Below are 22,395 nucleotides of genomic sequence, written 5' to 3'. Positions count from 1 at the left end.
TCAACCACCAGGTTCCAGATGCTAGCATGATGCCGACCAGACTTCACTGGACAGACAACCACACCAATGTGTCCTGGAGCTCCACTTCCCCAGAGCCCTGCCCCACTAGGGAAAGAGAGACAGGCTGGGAGTATGGATCCACCTGCCAACGCCCATGTTCAGCAGGGAAGCAATTACAGAAGCCAGACCTTCCACCTTCATCCCTCAATGATCCTGGGTCCATACTCCCAGAAGGTTAAAGAATAGGAAAGCTATCAGGGGAGGGGATGGGATACAGAGTTCTGGTGGTGGGAACTGTGTGGAGTTGTACCCCTCTTATCCTATGGTTTAGTCAATGTTTCCTTTTTTATAAATAAAAAATTAAAAAATAATAAAAAAACCCCAAACTATCCTAAAAGTGAAAAAAAAAAGAAAAAAGAGAGACATCTGCAGTTCCACTGATAAAGCTTTTCCTCTGTAGGTAGGAGGGCTGGGGCTTGAACCTAGGTCCTCATGCACTCTATCGGAGGAGACAGGTCAAGGTAGAACTGTAGGACTTGCATGCATGAGATTCTGGTCTGATCCCTGACACTGCCTTAACTGGAGTGGTCTTCTGGTCTGTTCCTCCACTCCCTCCTTCCCTCCTGGTCTCTCTCCACCCCTGTCTCTCATCACCCCGTTCTCTCGTCACACACATAGAATAAAGAACATAAGTACTTTGTTTTAAAAAAGAAATCCCTAGTAGGCTATCTGTGTGAGAAATTGCAACTCATTATTCCTTAGGAAGCAGTATTTTGAGTTGAACATTAGCCTTTGCTAAATTTTGTTTTGTCTTTGGATAAATGAAAATGAGAGAAGGGAGACAAGTGTGATAAAGTTTGTGTAATTGTTTTCTAGGTCTGTTTCTTAAAAACAAATACCTATTTTTGTTTCAGTGGTACTGACATAGTTGGAGAGAACATAATGCCATTTAGAATATACCCAACTAATGTTCAGAATATCTTCATATTTTTCATCCTTCTAAAGACTTTTGGTTTAAATTCTGTACTTGACTGATGTTACGTTGTTCCATGTACAAAAAGTAGAGAAGGAAGAGGAAAAAAAAAAATGTTCCTGCAACTCTCACCTCCACCAGAGTCTCCCAAATGTTGAACTGCCTCTAAGGAAACATTAAAGTTTGGGAGGGGCTAGATAGCATAATGGTTATGCAAAGAGACTCTCATGCCTGAGGCTCTGAATTCCCAGGTTCAATCCCTCACACCATAAACCGAGCTGAACAGTGCTCTAGTAAAAAAAAAAAGAAAAAAAGAAACATTAAAGCTTGAGAAAGGTAAATATACATATAAGTATAGACTTGGTTTTAGTGTCCTACATATTGTATTTAAAATAAGTTCTTACACATTATAAACAATACTGAGGTAAGATTGAATTGATCATTTTCTTATGCCTGGGAGTTGACAAGAATTTTCACTTCTTTTTTGTTTTTTGCCTCCAGGGTTATCAAGAACTTTCACTTCTATCTCTTTCCTTTATATAAATTCAAGATAAAATCTGAAACCTGATAATAATGGATCTGCAGAACTATACCTTCGTGTCAGAATTCGTGTTGCAAGGACTCTGCACTTCACGGCATCTTCAAAAGTTTTTCTTTATACTCTTCTCTGGGCTCTATGTGGTCATTGTCATGGGTAACACCATCATTGTAGCCACTGTAGTTTCTAACTCCCGCCTCCACTCTTCTCCTATGTACTTTCTCCTGGGGAATCTGTCCTTTTTGGACATATGGTTGGCCTCTTTTGCCACTCCGAAGATGATAAGGGATTTTCTTAGTGATCGGAAACTCATCTCTTTTGGGGGATGTATGTCTCAGATCTTTTTCTTACATTTTGTTGGTGGGGCTGAGATGGTGCTTCTGGTATCCATGGCCTATGACAGATATGTAGCTATATGCAAACCCTTGCATTATATGACCGTGATGAGCCGGAATAAGTGCATTGAGCTGGTGATGCTATCGTGGACCATTGGATTTGTGCATTCCATCAGTCAGGTAGCCTTTACTGTGAATTTACCTTACTGTGGACCCAATGAAATCAGTAGCTTCTTCTGTGACGTTCCCCTTGTGATCAAGCTTGCCTGCATGGACACCTACATCTTAGGGATACTTATGATCTCAGACAGTGGGTTGCTTTCCCTGAGCTGTTTTCTGCTTCTCCTGATCTCCTACACAGTTATTCTCATCAATGTACGACAGCGTGCTACTGGTGGTGCATCCAAGGCACTCTCTACTTGCTCTGCACATATTATGGTGGTAACGCTCTTCTTCGGGCCCTGCATTTTCATTTATGTGTGGCCTTTCAGTCGATTCTCTGTGGACAAGCTCCTTTCCGTGTTTTATACCATTTTCACTCCACTATTGAACCCACTTATCTATACCTTGAGGAATAAGGAGATGAAAACAGCTATGAGGAAGTTGTGGAAAAGGCATGTGACTTTCCAATAAATTCCAAGAAGTTACAAGTTTTTGCTCATAGTTTTTTCTTTTTCTTTTAATTTGCTTTTCCCCCTTTTGTTACCCTTGCTGTTTTATTGTTGTTGTAGTTATTATTGTTGTTGTAGTTATTGTTGTTGTAGTTATTATTGTTGGTGTTATTGATGTCATTGTTATTGGATAAGACAGAGAGAAATGGAGAGAGGAGGGGAAGACAGAGAGGAGGAGAGAAAGATAGAAGCGACTCCCCTGCAGGTGGGGATCCAGGGGCTCAAACCTGAATCCTTATGTTGGTCCTAGTGCTTTGCACCACGTGTGCTTAAAACCGCTGTGCTACCGCCCGATGCCCCCCCCCTTTTTTTTTAACCACAGCACTGCTCAGTTTTGGTTTATGGTGGTATGGGGGATTGAATCTGGGAGTTTGGAACCTCAGACATGAAAGTCCCTTTGCATAACATTATGCTATTTAACCCTCCATATGCCATTTCTTTAAATGATTCTGTTTAGTGATTTCATTCTGGTATTGTCATGCTGTGTATTGTGTTAGTTTGTACTGCAGATAAATAGTTGATGTTAGCAAAAGTTATGTGTGTCCTCAACACCATGCGTATACTTTGGGATGAATTTTGCAATTTTCTTTTTCTTTCTTTTTTTAAAAATATTTATTCCTTTTTGTTGCCCTTGTTTTTTATTGTTGTAGTTATTATTATTGTTGATGTCCTCTTTGTTGGATAGGACAGAGAGAAATGGAGAGAGGAGGGGAACACAGAGAGGGGGAGAGAAACATAGACACCTTCAGACCTGTTTCACAGCTTGTGAAGCGACTCCCTTGCAGGTGGGGAGCCAGGGGCTCCAACCAGGATCCTTACGCTGGTCCTTGGGCTTTGCGTCATGTGCACTTAACCCACTGCGCTACTGCTCGACTCCCCTCCCCCCCCTTTTAAAGTAGCAATGACCTTTATTAGTTACAATAAGACAAAAGGGAGAGAAGGGCACGATCAATCATGGCCGTGGAGGAGTCTTCCAAAGACAAGCTGGAGACTCCAAAAAGTCCCCCCCTTTTTTAACCAAACTTCTTACTGCTTTATTTTGTCTAAACTTATAAATGTGAGTTTTCATTTTCTAAAAATCGTTTAGCACTGTAAGAATTGCCACTTACTATACATTATGACATGAAATATTGAAGCAAGCTCGAGAGTAAATAATGCTCTGTCAGTCTTTGCCCTGGCTTTGAAAGCATGGAAGAAGAAAGAAAAGACTGTATCAAGATTCTATTGATATTTAAAGTCCACCTTTTCTAGTGAATATATATTATGTCTAGTCTTTTAATGCAAAGGAATGAATGCATACTAGGACTATTAAATTACAGAAGCTAATTTTACAGTGAGGAGATAAATATTTTGTGACTAATATTTCCTGGTGTAAGTTAAGTGATAGGATTCTCATTTGATCCGTACTGGATTTTAAATGTGCACATTTTTTTTGCCCACAATAATTGAAATAAATACTGAATCACACTGAGTTAATTGTGTTAGTTAATTGTTAGATATCTCCTATTAGGAGGGATGCATTTGAATACCACAGATTCAAATTATGCAAAGTTGCTCATCTGGTAAATCATGCAGAATAGATTCCAGTTGTTTAAGTAATGCATGCAGCGTTGACTTGAGTTTGTAATCATCTTACTTCCTTTTTGCATCTTCTGTAAGACTTCGTGCAACAGAATCCACGGGGACAGTGTGCTACTCTGTCATGTACTTGAATTTAAAGACGGGTGCTGTCTTTGTTGATCTCACAGCAGCCTATGACATGGTCTGGCACCGCGGTCTCCTAGTCAAGATCTCAAGATGCCTGCCTCCATGGGTGGCCAAAACTATATCGTTTCTTCTCCAAAACAGAAGATTCCGGGTGCATCTGGGTGACAAGTCTAGCAGATGGAGACTTGTCTCAAGTGGCCTCCCCCAGGGCTCTGTTCTGGCTCCTACGCTATTTAATATTTACATCAATGACCTCCCAGAAACTTCTTCAAGGAAGTTCATCTACGCTGATGACATCTGCTGTGCAACTCAGGCATCCAAGTTTGACATCCTCGAGGAAACACTCACGAAAGACATGTCTCTGATATCTGATTACTGTAAAATATGGCGACTAATCCCTAGCACCGCAAAAACGGTATCATCTGTTTTCCATCTACACCATGCCTCGGCCTCGTGTGAGCTTAATGTGCAGCTTGGCGATATGAGAATCCGGCATGAAGCCCAGCCAGTCTATCTTGGCGTTACTCTTGATCGCACTCTGTCATTTTACGAACATCTCATAAAAACTGCAGCAAAGGTGGGCGCGAGGAATCACATCATTGCAAGACTGGCCAGCTCCTCATGGGGCGCGAGCGCTTCCACACTACGATCATCCTCTCTGGCATTATGCTATTCCACTGCAGAATACAGTGCCCCAGTATGGTTCCATAGCCCCCATGTCCACTTGGTCGATTCCAAATTATATTCCTCCATGAGGATCATTTCTGGAACCATCCGTTCCACCCCGGTTCCATGGCTGCCAGTTCTTCGCAACATCGCCCCGCCAGATATTCGTCGGGATGCGGCATCATCTAAGTTCATTTCCCACGTCTACGCTCGACCGGACCTGCCAATCTACGCGGAGATCTTCGCCCACCCTGTCCAACGCTTGACGTCTCGTCACCCAATCTGGTCCCCTACGCCTACACTGATCTTTTCTGTTCCAGACTCTTGGAAACAGAGTCGGCAGTCAGCTGAGGTAAAGAACAAACACCTCATCACAGCCCCCTGTAAGCGCCAACCCGGCTTTGACCTAGCACGTTATGATTGGGCCCTCCTCAATCGCTATCCAACAGGCCATGGCTGGTGCGCCGCTATGTTCCATCGCTGGGGAGCCAGAGACGACCCGAACTGCCCCTGCGGCTCCAGACAGACTATGACCCACATAGTCAACGACTGCCACCTCTCCAGATTCAAAGGAGGTCTCGAAACTTTACATCAGGCACAACCTGACGCTGTTGACTGGCTACGGAAGAAGGGCAAATGCTAGAAGAACATGTACTTGAACCAGGTTTGAATCCACCTGTTACCTCACTGGAGAAGCTTTGATGCTGTGGTCTCTTTCACTCTCGTTCTCTGTCACTGTGTATCTATCTAAAACAATAGTAATAAAAATAAAAAAAATTCATGAGATTGTTTTATAACTTAATTTTATTGTGTCATTTTGGGATAACTCTATCCTAGTTCTAGAAAATAAATTCTAGATTTTTTTTCCTAATACACTTTAGTAAAGGGGAAGAGGTAATTTATTTTCTAGTAAATTTAGCAAAATTATTTATCAAGATTTAACAATCTGGTATATTGGTAAAGGGTGTTAAGTGAGAGGGTATTACTATCAAAATTCGGTTTCTTTGGCCTTATTTTGATCTTTTTTTCCCTGTCTTTTTTTTTTTTTTTGCCTCCAGGGTCATTGCTGGGGCTCAGTGCCTGCACCATGAATCCACCGCTCCTGGAGGCCATTCCCTTCCCCTTTTTGTGGTAATTATTGTTATTGTTGTTGTCGTTCGTTGCTGGATAGGACAGAGAGAAATGGAGAGAGGGGAAGACAGAGAGGGGGAGAGAAAGACAGACACCTGCAGACCTGCTTCACCGCCTGTGAAGCGACTTCCCTGCAGGTGAGGAGCGGGGTAGGGGCTCCAACCGGGATCCCTATGCTAGTCCTTGAGCTTTTCGGCCACGTGCACCCAACCAGCTGCGCCACTGCTTGACCCCCACCATTTTTCTTTTTATATAGCAAATAATTATTGTAAATTGCTTTGTTTCAGGTATTCTTTCAATTATTGAGGACACAAAGTGAACTAGGAACATAGTTCTCAATTTCAGTTGCCTAACATCTACTAGAAAATTAAAAATGCCTGTGTGGTTGAGTTCACAATGATGATGTAGCTACAGTTTCTACTACAGGGGTGTAAATGCCCCATACTGTTGATGGTATATTCCTGATGATATTATACTTACAAACAATTCTGTAACAGTCAAAGTAAATTTAAGTAAAACTGTATGATGGCTTAAATCAATGAAATTATCTGAGTAAAATTAACATTTAGATACATGTCTTGGTGCAGGGTAATGGCGCACACTGTAGGGCACACGTTACCACTTGTGAGGACCCAGGTTCCAGCCCTTAGACTTCACCTGTGGGGCAGGGAAACTTTGAGAGTGGCAGGGCAGCACTGCAGGTCTCTCTCTCTCTTCATCTATTTTTCTCTGTGTCTATCAGAAAAAGAAAAAAAAAAAAAGGAAACCAGGTGGAAGGGTGGAATTGTCTTGTATGTACTGGGTGGGAAAAAATTAAAAAACTTAAAATAAATACATAAATAACTGATAAACTAATAGCACATTTTACAAACTTGCAAAAATTTTTGAAGAAAAAAACTTTTTTAAAAAGACTTTAACATTTTTTTAAAACTTATTTTCCCTTTTGTTGCTCTTGTTGTTGTAGTTATTATTGTTGTTGTTATTGATGTCATCATTGTTAGATAGGACAGAGAGAAATGGAGAGAGGAGGGGAAGACCGAGAGGGGGACAGAAAGACACCTGCAGACCTGCTTCACCGCCTGTGAAGCGACTCCCCTGCAGGTGGGGAGCCAGGGGCTCACACCAGGATCCTTATGCCAGTCCTTGAGCTTCAGGAAAAAACCCTTCTTTTTATTTTATTTTATTTTTTTATTTTTTATTTTTTGGAAAAAACCCTTCTAAGAGAGTTTAATTATTTCTCTCTTCCATGATGTCTAGACTTAATAACATATCAGTAGCTTATTTTATTACTACCAACATAGATAACATCATTTCTGTGGTTTACATAAGGGCATTTTATGGAAGAATGATATGAATTCAAAATACACAACTAGCATTTAGGTCAGTGGAATTTTACATAGTGAATATATCTATATAACCAACACCCAGACTGAAGAACATTACTAGTACATCAGAAGCTCCTTCACCCCATCTTCTAGCCTCTCCTCATTAAGGGTAAGCACAACTGGGAGTCGGGCAGTAACATAGCAGGTTAAATGCACATAGGACTAGCATAAGGATCCGGGTTTGAGCCCCCAGCTCCCCACCTGCAGGGGAGTCACAACGTATCTAACAACGACATCAATAACAACAATAATAACTAAAACAAGGGCAACAAAAGGGAAAATTAATAAATATAAAAAAATGCAAGTACATTAAGATCCAGCAACACAACTCCTAGGCGGTCTCTATCCAATAAATAAATAAAGATAAAAGAATAAAAAAAGAATATTGATGCAGTTATATTCATAAAGAAATTGCTTTCCTTTGTTATAACAGTATTATTTTTGGATTTTGGATTTAAAGATATGTTTGTGTCATAAAAATAATGAATGTTGTCTTTGTTTACAGAAAAGTCCAACCATGGCATTATTTCTTATATGTTTATAGAATTCACATATGTAAATTTTCTTTCTGAAATGTTATTTTAAAAACATATGTAAGGGGCTGGGTGGTAGCACACAGGTTGAGCTCATATAATATGAAGCTCAGGGACCTGCACAAGGATCACAGTTCAAGCCTCCGGTTCTCCACCTGCAGGGCACAGAAGGTGAAAGGTCTGCCTTCTGTAATTGCTTCTTTGCTGGACATGGGCCTTGGCAGGTTGATCTACACTCCCAGCGTATTTCTGTCTTTCCTTATTGGGGTAAGAATCTGGAGAGGCGGGCTTCCTGGACATATCAGTGAGGTCATCTGCCCAAGGAAGTCAGGTTGGCATAAATGGTAGCATCTGCAGCTTGATGGTTTCAAGGTTATCACTGAGATTCAATGCCTGTCTGACTCCGTCATTTGTGGTGGCCATTTTTTGGTAAAGACTGAGAGACAGAGAGAGATAGGAAGAGAGAGAAAGAGATAGAAAGAGATAGAAAGAGATAGATACCTGTAGCATTGCTCCACCACTCATATAGTTTCCCCTTTGCTGCTGGGGATTGGGGACTTAGAGCCGGGCCATTTGTCATGACAGCATTTGCATTTTATGGGCGAGTCACTCCCATCCTCAATGAGATTATTTTAAAAAACAAGACTCAACTACCTACTGCCTACTATAAATATGATTCTATGACTCGGGAGACCACTCATCCTATTAGGCTACCAGATGTATGTCTGAGCCTCAGAGGCCACAGTTTCAACCCACAGCACTACCTTAAGCAAAAACTGAGCAGTGCTCTAGTCATCTCCCTTTTTATCCTCATAATAGTTTAAAATTTACTTAAGAGATTTTCTGAACTATAATACCTTTTTTTTTTGGTTACAGAGTAGTATTCCCAGTAGTGAGCAGAAAATGTGAGCTCAGACTGACAGGGACTCAGAGGTTACCCAGGCTCCTGTGCTAAATATGAATATATATGGGCTCTGGGTCAGGTTGATGGGGTAAACAGTTAATTTTTATTCATAGATTTTCTTCAAGTTTAGGAGCTAGGCTCTGCCCTAATCTAACTTCCTAGCCCTATTCTCAGCTCTGACACCATCTTTCCAGACCATATTTTTCCACCTCTGTGTTAGCTATCAAACTCAAGCAAGAATTAAGAAAGTCATGGACCCCTAGGAACATACCTAAAATAGATTTCCTTGCTTCATTCCACCCTAAGATCCGTACTCTCTTTTGCTCTATTCCTACGTTTTGGTTCCTATTTTAATCATTTTATTCTGCTTTATACCTTACTGCCTTTCAGTCACCAAGTTGCAGATGCTATCATGATTTTATCCTGACTTCCCTGGGCAGATGAACTTACTAATGTGTCCCAGAGCTTCACCTCTCCAAAGTCCTACCCTACTAGGGAAAGATGGAAACAGGCTGGGGATATGGATTGACCTGCCAACACCCATGTCCAGCAGAGAAACAATTAAAGAAGCGAAACTCCTACCTTCTGCACCCCAAATGAATTTTGGTCCATATTTCCAACTGGGGAGAAATATTAGGTGAGGATGACCAGAAGGCTCTAAACTTCAACTCCATCAGGACCCAGAGAGAGAAGAGGAAATAGGTAAAGGTGTGACTTGGAAAGGAAGAGAAGGCAGGACTACAGAAAAACATGGGAAAATAGGTATAAATATAGACAGATAGTTGTAGAAATAATAGTCAATCTATATCTGCAACCATGGGAGAACTGCTGTAGCTTCCAGTGGAGGGAATGGGGATATAGAAGTCTGGTGGTAGGAACGGTGTGGAATTATACCGCTATTACCTTGTAATTTTGTAAATCAATATTGTCACTAATAATATCAAATAACACATTATTTGCTGAAATTGTTACTCATTAAAATAGCTATTTAAATGAAAATACTTTATAGTTCATAATTAATTTTAACTTTATCTTTTCTTTTTCCTCCAGAGTTATTGCTGGGGCTCAGTGCCTGCACTACAAATCCACTGCTCCTGGAGGCCATTTTTTCCCATTTTGTTGTCCCTTTGTTGTTGTCATTATTATTACTACTGTTGCCAGTGATGTTGTTGTTGTTGGATAGGACAGAGAGAAATCGAGAGAGTAGGGGAGACGGGGAGAGAAAGATAGATACCTGCAGACCTGCTTCACCACTTGTGAAGCGACTTCCCTGCAGGTGGGGAGCCAGGGGCTAAGAACCAGGATCCTTACACCTTGCACCATGTGTGCTTAACCCACTGTGCTACTGCCCACCCTCCTAAATTTATCTTTAATCAGTATCTTGTTCTAAACTATCAATTTATCATTTTTATCTTTAATATTAAAAGTAAATAGTAAGAAAACCTATGAATTGTCTTTATTATAGTATTATAGTTCTGAATAAAACAACGTAAATGAATTTTTTATGATAATGGAGGCAACAATACAATTCCTCTCCTGGGGATATATTCTAAAGAATCACATATAACATCCAAAAAGATCTGTGTATACCTGTGTTCATAACAGAATAATTTGTAATAACCAAAACCTGAAAGTAACCCAGGTGTCCAACTATGAATGAATGGCTGAGAAAATTGTGGCCTATATACACAATGGAATACTACTTAGCTGTTAATAATAATAAATCCACCTTCCTCACCCCATCTTGGATGGAGCTTGAAGGAATCATGTTAAGTGAGGTAAGGCAGAAAGAGAAGGATGAATATGAGATGATCCCACCCGTAGACAGAAGTTAAGAAATAAGAACAGAAAGAGAAAACACAGAGTAGAACTTGCATTGGGTTTGGTGTACTGCACCGATGTAAGGGACTATGGGGGGGAGGGTGGGCAGGGGGCTTTCAGTTCCTGGTGGATGACCTAGGCTGGGGGTGAGTGTTTTGCAGAAAACGGAATTTTTTTTTTTTTTTTTTTTGACCAGAGCACTGTTCAGCTCTGGTTTATGGTGGTGCGGGGGACTGAACCTGGTACTCTGGAGCCTCAGGCATCAGAGTCTTTTTGCATAACCATTATGCTATCTACCCATCGCCCTGAAAACAGAAATTTTTACACATGCATCAACAACTGTAGGCACTGTAAATCATTAATCACAAAAGAATAATAAAAAAGAAATGCCAAAAATAAACCATGTCTAGTAATTGATAAGACTGAAGATGGCATGAACTCATTTCTTAGTCCCCTCCACAGACTAGTCATAGCAGATCATTCTATTCTTATTAAAGCAAATCAAGTAATTAAAAATCTTACCATCTGTCTATGGCCATACCACCTTGAACATGGCCAATATTATTTGATCTCAAAAATTTTACTACATGTATCATTCAGTCATTAAAAACATAACTTTTTAAGTTTTAATTTTATTAATGACTTAATATTGATTTGCAAAATTATAAGATAACAGAGGGATTAATTCTACACCATTCCCACCACTAGAGTTCTATATCCCCATTCCCGTCCATTAGAAGCTACAACAGTTCTCCCAAGGTTGCAGATATGAGCTATTATTTCTACAAATATCTGTCTATATTTGTGTATATTTGCCACTTTTTCCCATGGTCCTGTCTTCTTGTCCTTTCCAAGTCACATTTACACCTGTTACTAATTCTGAATGTCCTTCCTTTTTTCCTCTTCTCTCTCTGGGTCCTGATGGAGTTGGAGTTCAGAGCCTTCTGGCCATCTTTCTCTCTCATTTCTCCCCCACTGGGAGTGTGGACCAAAATTCTTTTTGTGGTGCAGAAGATGGGAGTTCTGGCTTCTGTAATGGCTTCTCTGCTGGACATAGATGTTGGCAGGTTGATCCATACCCCCAGCCTGAAAAACATAATTTTAATGAATAGAAAATTGAGAAGGGAGTTGGGTGGTAGCACAGCGGGTTAAGCACAGGTAGTGCAAATGCAAGGACCAACAAAAGGATCCCGGTTCGAGCCCCCGGCTCCCCACCTGCAGGGGGGTCGCTTCACAAGCGGTAAAGCAGGTCTGCAGGTGTCTTTCTCTCCCCTTCTCTGTCTTCCCCTCCTCTCTCTATTTCTCTCTGTCCTATCCACCAATGATGACAACAACAATAAAAAAATTGAAAAAACAAAGAAAATTGAGAAGCCCTGTTATAAGCCAGGAAACAAATGAGACTCACATCTAGAGCATTATTGTTATATAGAGAAGCACTATTTTATGCATGTTACAGGTAAGGGACTTAGGGTCCTGACAATTTCAATGATTTTTCTAGTTTCACTTGTCTAGTGACACAAAGAGGAGTATTTGAAGATCATTCTATAAGGCAAGCCTCTACTACACTACTTAATAGTAGTCATGTGAAATGATGAACCTGACACACTAATCTCAGTTTGTTATCTATGGTTATAGAAATCTGATTCACCTGAATTAATCTGTTTGGTATTTCTGTGAATATTCTTCACAGTAAGATATACATACACATATGTCTATACATAGATATCATATTCAATTTAGTGCAGATAAAATTGAGAAGAAAAGAAAATCTATGACAAGTGTATAATAAAGTGGTGATAGTTTGCAAAGAATGGTTTGACCAGTTGGCATTAGCAATTTGAACAGAAAGATCAGGGGCCAGGAAGACAGCACTAGTGATAAGACAACAGACTTTCATGCTTGAGGCTCCAGGGTCTCGGGTTAAATCCCTGGCATGATCATAAACCAGAGCTGAGGAGTGCTCTGCTTAAAACAAACAAACAAATATATATACACACATGTACATAATAAAAACACAAACTAATATTTTTATTGTTGCTTTAAAGAAAAAAGGAAGACTAGGTAAAACAGTTTAGTGTGGAGGAGCTTTTCTGAGTTTAACCTAATTATAAGTACAAATTTAGGAATTATAATGTAGTGGGGAAAAAAAACAGGCTAGCATCACTTAATTCTTTTGTGAGAAAAGTGTTACTTTAATTTCCGATTCTCTGCTCTCCGAAACTCACTTTAACTTCTCATGTCTCTTCCTTTTTCCGAGTAAGTCTACTCCTGTTCCACAGTTTACTCATGGCTGACCTGACTTCTTTGTTCCGAAGTGTGTAGATGAGGGGATTTAGCATGGGGGTTATAACGTTGTAGAGCACAGACACCACTTTGTCCACAGAGAAAGAGGAAAAGGGACGAGCATAGATGAAAATACAGGGTCCAAAAAACAGTGTGACCACCATGAGGTGGGAGGCACAGGTAGAGAGTGCCTTTCGCCTCCCCTCCTTGGAGCGAATCTTGAGCAGGATGGTGGTGTAGGAAGAAACCAGCACCACAAAGGAGCAGGTAGAGATCAGTCCGCTGTTCGATACCATTAGCAATTCGATGACAAACGTGTCTGCACAGGCAAGTTTGATGACTGGAGGAACGTCACAAAAGAAGTTGTCCACTTGATTGGGGCCACAGAAAGGCAGCCGGATAGTGAGAATCGTTTGGACCGTGGAGTGCACGAATCCTCCTGTCCAGGAAGCAGCTATCAAAGCACAACATAATCGTCGACTCATGATAGTGGTGTAGTGCAGAGGTCGGCAAATTGCCACATAGCGGTCATAGGCCATCACTGTGAGCAGGAACATCTCCGCTGCCCCTACAAAATGCAGGAAGAAGAGCTGCACGATGCATTGGTCGTAGGAAATGAGCTTTGCATTATCAAGGAAGTCAGCCAGAAGCTTAGGGGTGGTTACTGTTGAATAACACAAGTCCAGGAAAGAGAGGTTGCCAAGAAGAAAATACATGGGTGAGGCATTCAGTCGGCTATCAGAGGCCACAGTGACCATGATGAGGACATTGCCTACCCAAGTGGACACATAAAAGAGAAGAAATAATACAAACAGCCCTGCCTCAACAGCTGGTCTTTCAGAGAAGCCTGCCAGGACAAATTCTCTCACCACACTTGTCTGGTTTGCATCCATTTGAACTGACTCCAGCTAGATCCAAGAAATTAAACAAGGAATATAAGTAACAGAGAAATGGATGTGATATTTTACACAAAGGCACAACTTCTCATTTTGAAACATTTCTTTCCCTCTAGGCTGCATCTAGATTGATTCTCCAAGTTTCAACCTGGAGACAAGCATGAATAACTAAGATTTTGGAGGGAGAGGGAAGAAGGACCTGGTCCTTGGTCTCTAACTTAATTTATGCGTCTCTCACTCCTATCAGTACTTTACTTATTTTTTTTTCTCATTCAGTCTCACGACACATTACATTTTGCTAAGATACTAATAATTAAAAAGTAAAAAATCATAAGTAAAAAATAAAGTTTGGGGGTGGGGTGATGGTGCAACCTGGTTGAGTGCACACACTCCAGTGCACAAGGACCAAGTATCAGCACTCTCTCCTCATCAACACTGGGGAAGTTTCACAAGTGGTGAAGCAGTGCTGCAGGCATCCCTTTTATCTCTCCCCTTCTTTCCCCTCTTCTTTCTTAATTTTTCTCTGTCTTTAGCCAGAGTAAATAAATATAAAAGGAAAAAAATTAAGTTTGAAAGTAGAATTTAAGCTTTCATGTCCAAAGATACTTTGTTTGTTTTTGTTTTTCCCAGAGCACTGCTCAGCTCTGCCTGATGGTGGTGCGGGGGACTTCAGAGTCTCAGGAGAGTCTCTTTGCATTATGCTATCTACCTCTACCCTCCAAAGTTCTTTTGAGAGTGACTTTTTCCCCCCTCATTTTTAAATTGTGATTACTAATAGGTTACAAGATTGTAAGTTTATTTACTTATTTTATTGCCACCAGCGTTATTGCTGGGGCTTGATGCTGGCACTACGAATCCACCACTTCTGGTGGCCATTTTGTTCCTTTTTTTTTTTTTGTTGTTGTTGTTAGTACAGAGAAAAATTGAGAGATAGAGTGAAAGACATCTGCAAATCTGCTTCACAGCTTGTAAAGCAGATCCCTTGCAGGTTGGGGCGGTACTCGAACCCCAGTCCTTACACTGGTAATATATGTGCTTAACTGGGTACACCACCACCCAGCCCCCAAGACTGTAAGTTTACTGTGTACCCACCCTCCCATGTCCCAAAGAAAACCACCATCGTTCTCACAAGTCTTAGAAACAATTCACTTGCTGTTTTTTTTCCAAGTTCAAGTGTTCTCTAGATTCTACATGTGAGTGAAATAACCTGGCAATTGTCTTTCATCTGTTTACTTACTTTGCTAAGAATGATCAAGAGTGATTTTTACATAAAAATATGAATATTTAGGATTTATGCCATGTCTACAGTTTATTTTTTATTAATGCGTAGTTACTAAATTTCAGATAAAAATTTTCTTAATTATAACCTGTTATTTGTCTTGAAAGCTATAGTGATTGTCTAGAAACACATTAAAGGAACTCAGATCTATAAAGATAAAGTTTCTAACAATGCATGTGTTTCACAAGAAATATTTCACTATTTAATCTCTCCTGTTTTTCATTTCTCTATGACAATAAAATATTTATTGCATAACATTTTGAAGGACAATTGAAGGACATGAACAAAATAATCATTCTGCCTCTATTAAGATGCAAACACTGTTGACTTTAGCTTGTCATATATTCCTGAACCCTTTATAAAATATACTGGCTGATTTCTATGCTAGGGTAGAGATGGTTCTTAGCCACTGAGCATATGACTTACATGCCTGAAGCCCGAGAGGTCCCGGATCCAATGCCCAACACCACTATATACTAGAACCGAGTGGTGCACTTGTTCTCTCTTATAGAATAAATCTTTAATATATATATATTCAAAATTGTGTCCTGACATAGAAATACCATAATAATTATTATATACTTGAAAATATTTATTTGTTTATTCCTTTTTGTTGCCCTTGTTGTCTGAATATTATAGTTATTATTGTTGTCGTTGCTGTTGGACAGGACAGAGATGTGGAAAGTGGAGGGGAAGACAGAGGATGGGGAGAGAAAGATAGATACTTGCAGACCTGCTTCACCACCTATGAAGTGACTCCCCTGCAGGTGGGGAACCGGGGGCTCGAACTGGGATCCTTATGCTTGGTCCTTCATGCCATGTGCGCTTAACCTGCTGCACTACTGCCCTACTCCCAATTATTATATACTTGTGATTACAGATGACCGAAGCTGGAAGAGTAATTTTCAGTATAATAGACTTTAAGGAAAAATACATACGTTCTCTCTATGAAGTGTAGATTCTTTTGTCTGCAGTTGAAATGCCTGGCACATTAATATTATAGAACCATGCGAGGCACTACTGAATCAAGAAGATAAATAAACTATATGGAATTCCCTGGTTCCACTGGCCATCATTAAGAAATTTTGATGCATGGGGAGTTAGGGACTCAGGCAGTCATAGTCAAATCACAAAGGGCATCATTAAAATTGTAATCATAAACTTTTGCCAGAAATTATAGAACACAGAAATAAGTGTGTGTTGGGTGATAGTGGGATGTGACAGTAAAGAAAAATTAGATAGGAAAAAGAAACAGAAACATGATGTGATAGTTACAATAATGTTGTTTAGGTTAAATTGAAAGGCATGTAATTTCCCTGGCCCATAGATCAGTGGGCAGGATGGGAAAAGAAACATGAAGAACAGGGATGGAGGTTTCTCTTTCTTTCTTTCTTCCTTCCTTCCTTCCTTCCTTCCTTCCTTCCTTTTGTTTCTAATTTTTATTTATAAAAAGGAAATACTGACAAAAACCATATGATAAGAGGGGTACAACTCCACACAATTCCCACCACCAGAACTCCATATCCCATCCCCTCCCCTGATAGCTTTCCTGTTCTTTAATCCTCTGGGAGTATGGACCCAAGGTCATTGTGGGATGCAGAAGGTGAAAGGTCTGGCTTCTGTAATTGCTTCCTTGCTGAATATGGGGGAGGTATCTTTCTAAAATCAGTACACAAATGCTTTCTCTAATCAGATTATTCGACTTCAGATTTTATCATATCTTAGTTTTCAAATTATAAAAATATGTAAAGAATCTTTTTCCTTTTACCATCTCCATACTAGTGGGGCTGGGACTAAGGAAAGTCTGAGGGTTGGAAGGAGAGAGGAGGAGGCTAGGAGAGGAGGGAGAGGGCAGATATAGGGTGGGGGAGATGGACAGAATTGGGAACTAATGTTTGAGAAGTCAATGGTCCATACACTGTACCACCTTCTAGGCTAAGAGATGGATAGAATTGGGAGGGGGAAGGGAGAGGCAGAAAAAGAGGGGAAAGGTAGGAGGGAAGAAGACTGGAGAAAAGAAAGCAGTTTCATGCATATACTTTCATGTACTATATGCAGTTCTCCTCACTTTAAAGAAAACTGATTCATAAGGTATATTAAAAATGAGCATGCTATACTCATTGGTCAGAAGCTGAAAGCTTTCTCTTTCTGGTCAGGGCTTGTACTGGAAATCCTAGCCATAGCAATTAGGTAAGAGAAAAGTATTGGACACTCTGGTTTCTCTTCAAATCCTATAAACCTTCCACCTTTTACTAAAGATTTCCGTGGAGAGAAGCAACTCCGCGTCTATGCCTAAATTTTTGAGGCCTTGTTGAGACAAGGCTAATTAAAAAAAAAGAATTGGAGGGATTCATATTGGAAAAGAAGTTAAGCTGTCACTATTTAAAGATGATATGATTGTGTATATAGAAAATCCTACCTTGGCATGTTTCACTTTGGACTGCATCTAGAGACGTCAGGCGTGGAATATCAACTCTCTAGCTTCATTACTCTGCCACCAGGTTCCAGATGCTATCACGATGCCAGCCTGACTTCTCTGGGCAGACAACCCCACCAATGTGTCCTGGAGCCCCACTTCCCCAGATCCCTACCCCACTAGGGAAAGAGAAAGACAGGCTGGGAGTATGGATCTACCTGTCAACTCCCATGTTCAGCAGGGAAGCAATTACAGAAGCCAGATCTCCTACCTTCTGCACCCCATCATGATCCTGGATGCATACTTTCAAAGGGACAAAGAAGAGGAAAGCTATTAAGGGAGGGAATGGGATAAGGAGTTCTGGTGGTGGGAATTGTGTGGAGTTGTGCACTCTCTCATCCTATGGTCTTGCCAGTATTTCCATTTTATAATTAAAAATTGAAAAAAAAAATCCTAAAGAATCCAGTGGAAAACTTTTGCAAATCATTGATCAATATTGTAAAGTTACAGGCTATTAAATTAATATGCAAAACCCAGCAGCATTCTTTCCCCCCTTTTAAATTCTTTATTAGGGGATTAATGTTTTACAGTGGACAGTAAATACAATAGTTTGTATATGCATAACATTTCTCATTTTTCCACACAACAATACAACCTCCACTAGGTCCTTTGCCATCCTGTTCCAGGACCTGAACCCCCTACCCACTCACCCACCACAGTCTTTTACTTTGGTGCAATATACCAACTCCAGTTCTCTTTAGTGTTTTCTCTTCTGATCTTGTTTTTCAACTTCTGCCTTGCCGGGTTAGCATGAGGGTGTTTCTCCCAGGCACATACTCTCTGGGTTGGAGAGAATTCGACCGGAGCCAACCTGGGCTGCTGCTTGCTCAGCGACGCCAGAGAGAGACCAGGAACTTGTGGCAGAGTGGAACGCAATGTGTCTTTTTTGATCAGAGACAATGCTTTTATATATTTAGAACCGGAAGTGGCAAGTCAGAAAAGGAAATGGCTTGAAAAGGGGTTGGAGAAAAGGAAAGAGCTAGAAGGTAGAAAGCTTCCATAGCAACGGTTGCTAGTGTTTTAACTGGCAGGCAGGGCGGTCTCCTGGTAGAAAGAAGATAGATTAAAGGTGGGGATCTTTCAGGCAAAACAATGATTATGTAAATAGACCATAGTGTCAACAATGGAGGATGAGCAGGGGGGCTGCCAGACACTGCCTGTGAATGAGGTCATCCCATATTCATTCTTCTGTTTCTGACTTATTTCACTTTATATGATTTCTTCAAGCTCCATCCAAGATGGGCTGAAAATGGTGAAATCACCATTTTTACTCTAAAAAATGTCCAATAGTTCTAGTTTATCTATCTCTTCATTTAGCTCCTTCATTTATTTATTGATTTTCTGCCTGGATGATCTGTCAAGTTGAGAGAGTGGGGTGTTGAAGCCATGCTATGACTGTGTTGCTGTTAATATATTGCTGCAGCTCTTTCAGCAGATGTTTGATGTATTTAGATGATCTTTCCTTGGGTGCATAGATGTTGATAATCATTAAATCCTCTATACTGATTGATCCTTAGAGCACTAAGTAATGTCCATCCTTATCTTTTTAAAGTTTATTTATTTTAAAGTCTATCATGTCAGATATGAGCATAGCTGTTCCTGCCCCTTTTTAGTGGTCCATTGGCTTATATGATAGTCTTCCATCCTTTCATTTTGAATCTGTGTTTGTTTTGCTGTGTTAGGTGGGATTCCTGCAGGCAACATATAGTTGGGTTGTATTTTCTGATCCATCTTCCTACTCTGTGTTTGTTGGGATATTGTACAGATGTGGTTGAGTTAGGCAGGACCCACAAACTACCATATTTCCATGCAAGTATTATTAGTTACATATCAATCTTCTGCCTTATATTAAAGTGACTCCTCCACCACCATGTTATCCCCTCAGGGTATTGCTACAGTTGCTTCCACCTTCCCAGCATGCCTTTTGCCTCTCTCCACCCCCTTTCCTAGCCAATCCTGTCCCTAGTTGCCACTTCTGGTTATTACCCTATAAAGCCTGCTGCTGTTCCAGGTTCTCCCCTTTTTTTGATCTTCTCTCTTCTGTGAGCAGACCTGGAGAAGGGCTGCTGCACATAGTGGGAGGCGGCCATTTTGCTAGCTCCATATGGCCAGAACCACTGTGCTCTCACCCAACTCTGAGGCATCTGCGTGAATAAAGATTTGTGTTCCTGAACCGCCACAAATTCCTGGTCTCTTCTCTCTCCCCCGTGATGCAACCCGACATGTTTTTTTTTTTTTTTTTGCCTCCAGGGTATTGCTGGGGCTCAGTGCCTGCACCATGAATCCACTGCTCCTGGAGGCCATTTCCCCCCCCTTTTGTTGGCCTTGTTGTTGTAGCCTTGTTATGGTTATTACTGTCATTGTTGTTCACCGCCAGATAGGACAGAGAGAAATGAAGAGAGGAGGGGAAGACAGAGGGGGAGAGAAAGATAGACACTTGCAGACCTGCTTCACTGCCTGTGAAGCGACTCCCCTGCAGGTGGGGAGCCGGGGGCTTGAACCAGGAACCTTATGCGGGTCCTTGCTTTTTGCGCCACCTGAGCCCAAACTGCTGTGCTACTATCCGACCCCCACCTTTTAATAGGTGAATTCAGGCCATTGACATTCATTGAAATGATAAAATTGAAGATATATATATATATATATAATTTTTTATATTTATTTATTTTCCCTTTTGTTGCCCCTGTTATTTTTAATTGTTGTTGTAGTTATTATTGTTACCGATGTCATTGTTGTCGGATGGGACAGAGAGAAATGGAGAGAGGAGGGGAAGACAGAGAGTGGGAGAGAAAGGTAGACACCTGCAGATCTGCTTCACTGCTTGTGAAGCGACTCCCCTGCAGGTGGGGAGCTGGGGGCTTGAACTGGGATCCTTATGCTGGTCCTTGCACTTGGCACCACCTGCATTTAACCTGCTGTGCTACTGCCCGACTCCCAAAATTGAAGATATTTTAATGCCATTATTATAGATTTTTAGACTGTTCTGATATATGGCATGTTCATGGTGATCTGATATATATATATAAAAGTGTAAACTCTATTTTTTAAGCTTTTTAAAAAATATTTATTTATTCCCTTTTGTTGCCCTTGTTGTTTTATTGTTGTAGCTATTATTGTTGCTGATGTTGTCTTTGTTGGATAATACAGAGAGAAATGGAGAGAGGAGGGGAGACAGAGAGGGTGTGAGAAAGATAGACGCCTGCAGACCTGCTTCACCTCCTGTGAAGTGACTCCCCTGCAGGTGGGGAGTTGGGGGCTTGAACAGAGATCCTTAGGCTGGTACTTGTGCTTTGCACCACCTGTGCTTAACCCGCTGCACTACTGCTCCACTCCCTTTATAGTTTTTTAAAAATATTTAGTTATTTGTTTATTTTCCCTTGTGTTGCCCTTTTTAAAATTGTTGTGTAGTTATTATTGTTGTTGTTATTGATGTCATCATTGTTAGATAGGACAGAGAGAAATGTAGAGAGGAGAGGAAGACAGAGAGGAGGAGAGAAAGATAGACACCTGCAAACCTACTTCACTGCCTGTGAAGTGACTCCCCTGCAGGTGGGGATCCAAGAGCTGGATCTGGGATCCTTACACCGGTCCTTGCACTTTCCACCATGTACACTTAACCTGCTGCACTACTGCCCAACTCCTGATGATCTGACTGTTTATAGGAGACCTTTCAGAACTTCTTTCAGGGCAGGCTTGGTGATAGTCTCAGACAATGGTTGCTTGTCTGAGAAGGTTTTTATGCCTCCATCCAGTCAGAAAGACAGTCTAGTGGGATACAGTAGTCTTGGTTGAAAGCCTTTCTCATTAAGCACTCGATAGATATCTTACCATTCTCTTCTGGCCTGTAGTGTTTGTGTGGAGAAATCTGCTGCTAATCTTATGGGTTTTCCTCTGTAAATGACTCTTTGTTTTTCTCTTACAGCTTTCAGGATTCTTTTTTTATCCTTATTCCTTTTCATTTTAAATATGATGTGTCTTGGTGTCTTTAAGTCTGGGTTAATTCTGTTTGGGACCCTCTGGGCTTCTTGAACCTTTATGTCTTTTATGTTGTCTATACTAGGAAGTTCTCATTTATTATGTCCTGTAGAATGCTTTCTTCCCCTCCCTCTCTTTCTTCCTCTGGTAGGCCTATAATGCATATATTATTTCTTTTAAAGTCATTCCATATGTCTCTGTTGTTGTTTTTAGTATCTCTTAATCTCTTTTTGAGATCTCTTACTTCTTTCTCTAATTCATCCTCAATCTTGCTAATTCTGTTTTCTGCCTCATTTGTTCTATTCTCTCTCCCCTCTACTGTTTTCTGGAGTTCAACTATTTTGTTACCCTGTTCTGATACTGTATTAGCTTGTTCAGCTAGTTGTGCTCTTAGCTCAGTTATTTCAGCTTTCACCTCTCCAATTACCTCAAGATAGTTAATGATTTCTTTAAGAGACTCATTTGTTGTTTCTGCATTTTTTATGACAATTCTTTCAAACTCTTTCCTCACTCCTGTGACTGATTCCTTAACTAGCATTTGCATGTTGATCTCATTTTTCTGGTTTTCTACCATTGGGGGCTTTTAGTTGGACTTTTGTCCTGGTTAATTTCTCCAGTGTTTTTCCTTGGTTTAACCATTATTACAGTGTGTTATGAAGTTCCTCTCTCAGTACTTTTCAAATTACTGATCACTCTTGGCTGGATTGATTTGTGTCTAAGGTACTTAACAAGTTCACAGTTGTGGAAATTAACAGTTGTTTCAATGTTATCTCAATTCCTGAGTTGAAGGACAATGGCTGTTAAAGCCTCTTTTGTTCTTTT

General features: G+C 40.6%; 2 protein-coding genes and 1 non-coding gene across 5 annotated transcripts; 2 read left to right on the top strand and 1 right to left on the bottom strand.

Moving 5' to 3' along the window:
- The first annotated feature begins 1,546 nt into the window (after positions 1-1,546).
- On the top strand, positions 1,547-11,159 carry LOC132533367 (olfactory receptor 4K14-like). Of its 3 annotated transcripts, none has more exons than XM_060174170.1 (2): positions 1,547-2,451; positions 11,138-11,159. In XM_060174170.1, exons 1-2 carry the CDS (start codon positions 1,547-1,549, stop codon positions 11,157-11,159), a joined length of 927 nt encoding a protein of 308 aa, XP_060030153.1. The 3 variants fall into 3 exon arrangements, with proteins under 3 accessions (XP_060030153.1, XP_060030154.1, XP_060030152.1); XM_060174171.1 differs by lacking the exon at positions 11,138-11,159 and adding an exon at positions 7,777-7,795 and having other exon boundaries at positions 1,547-2,448; XM_060174169.1 differs by lacking the exon at positions 11,138-11,159 and having other exon boundaries at positions 1,547-2,479.
- A 1,739-nt stretch (positions 11,160-12,898) lies between these two features.
- LOC103126406 (olfactory receptor 4Q2) lies at positions 12,899-13,840 on the bottom strand. The gene has a single exon (XM_007537314.1). The coding sequence runs from the start codon at positions 13,838-13,840 to the stop codon at positions 12,899-12,901; it is 942 nt and encodes a 313-aa protein (XP_007537376.1).
- A 3,490-nt stretch (positions 13,841-17,330) lies between these two features.
- LOC132533564 (U5 spliceosomal RNA) lies at positions 17,331-17,446 on the top strand. The gene has a single exon (XR_009545428.1). It is a non-coding gene; the product is annotated as a U5 spliceosomal RNA (small nuclear RNA).
- Positions 17,447-22,395: the final 4,949 nt, after the last annotated feature.

This window comes from Erinaceus europaeus, chromosome 16, assembly GCF_950295315.1.
Source record: "Erinaceus europaeus chromosome 16, mEriEur2.1, whole genome shotgun sequence".
Taxonomy (NCBI): Eukaryota; Metazoa; Chordata; class Mammalia; order Eulipotyphla; family Erinaceidae; genus Erinaceus; species Erinaceus europaeus.
Note: the sequence above shows the minus strand (reverse complement) of the source record. Positions and strands in the feature narration are given on the sequence as shown.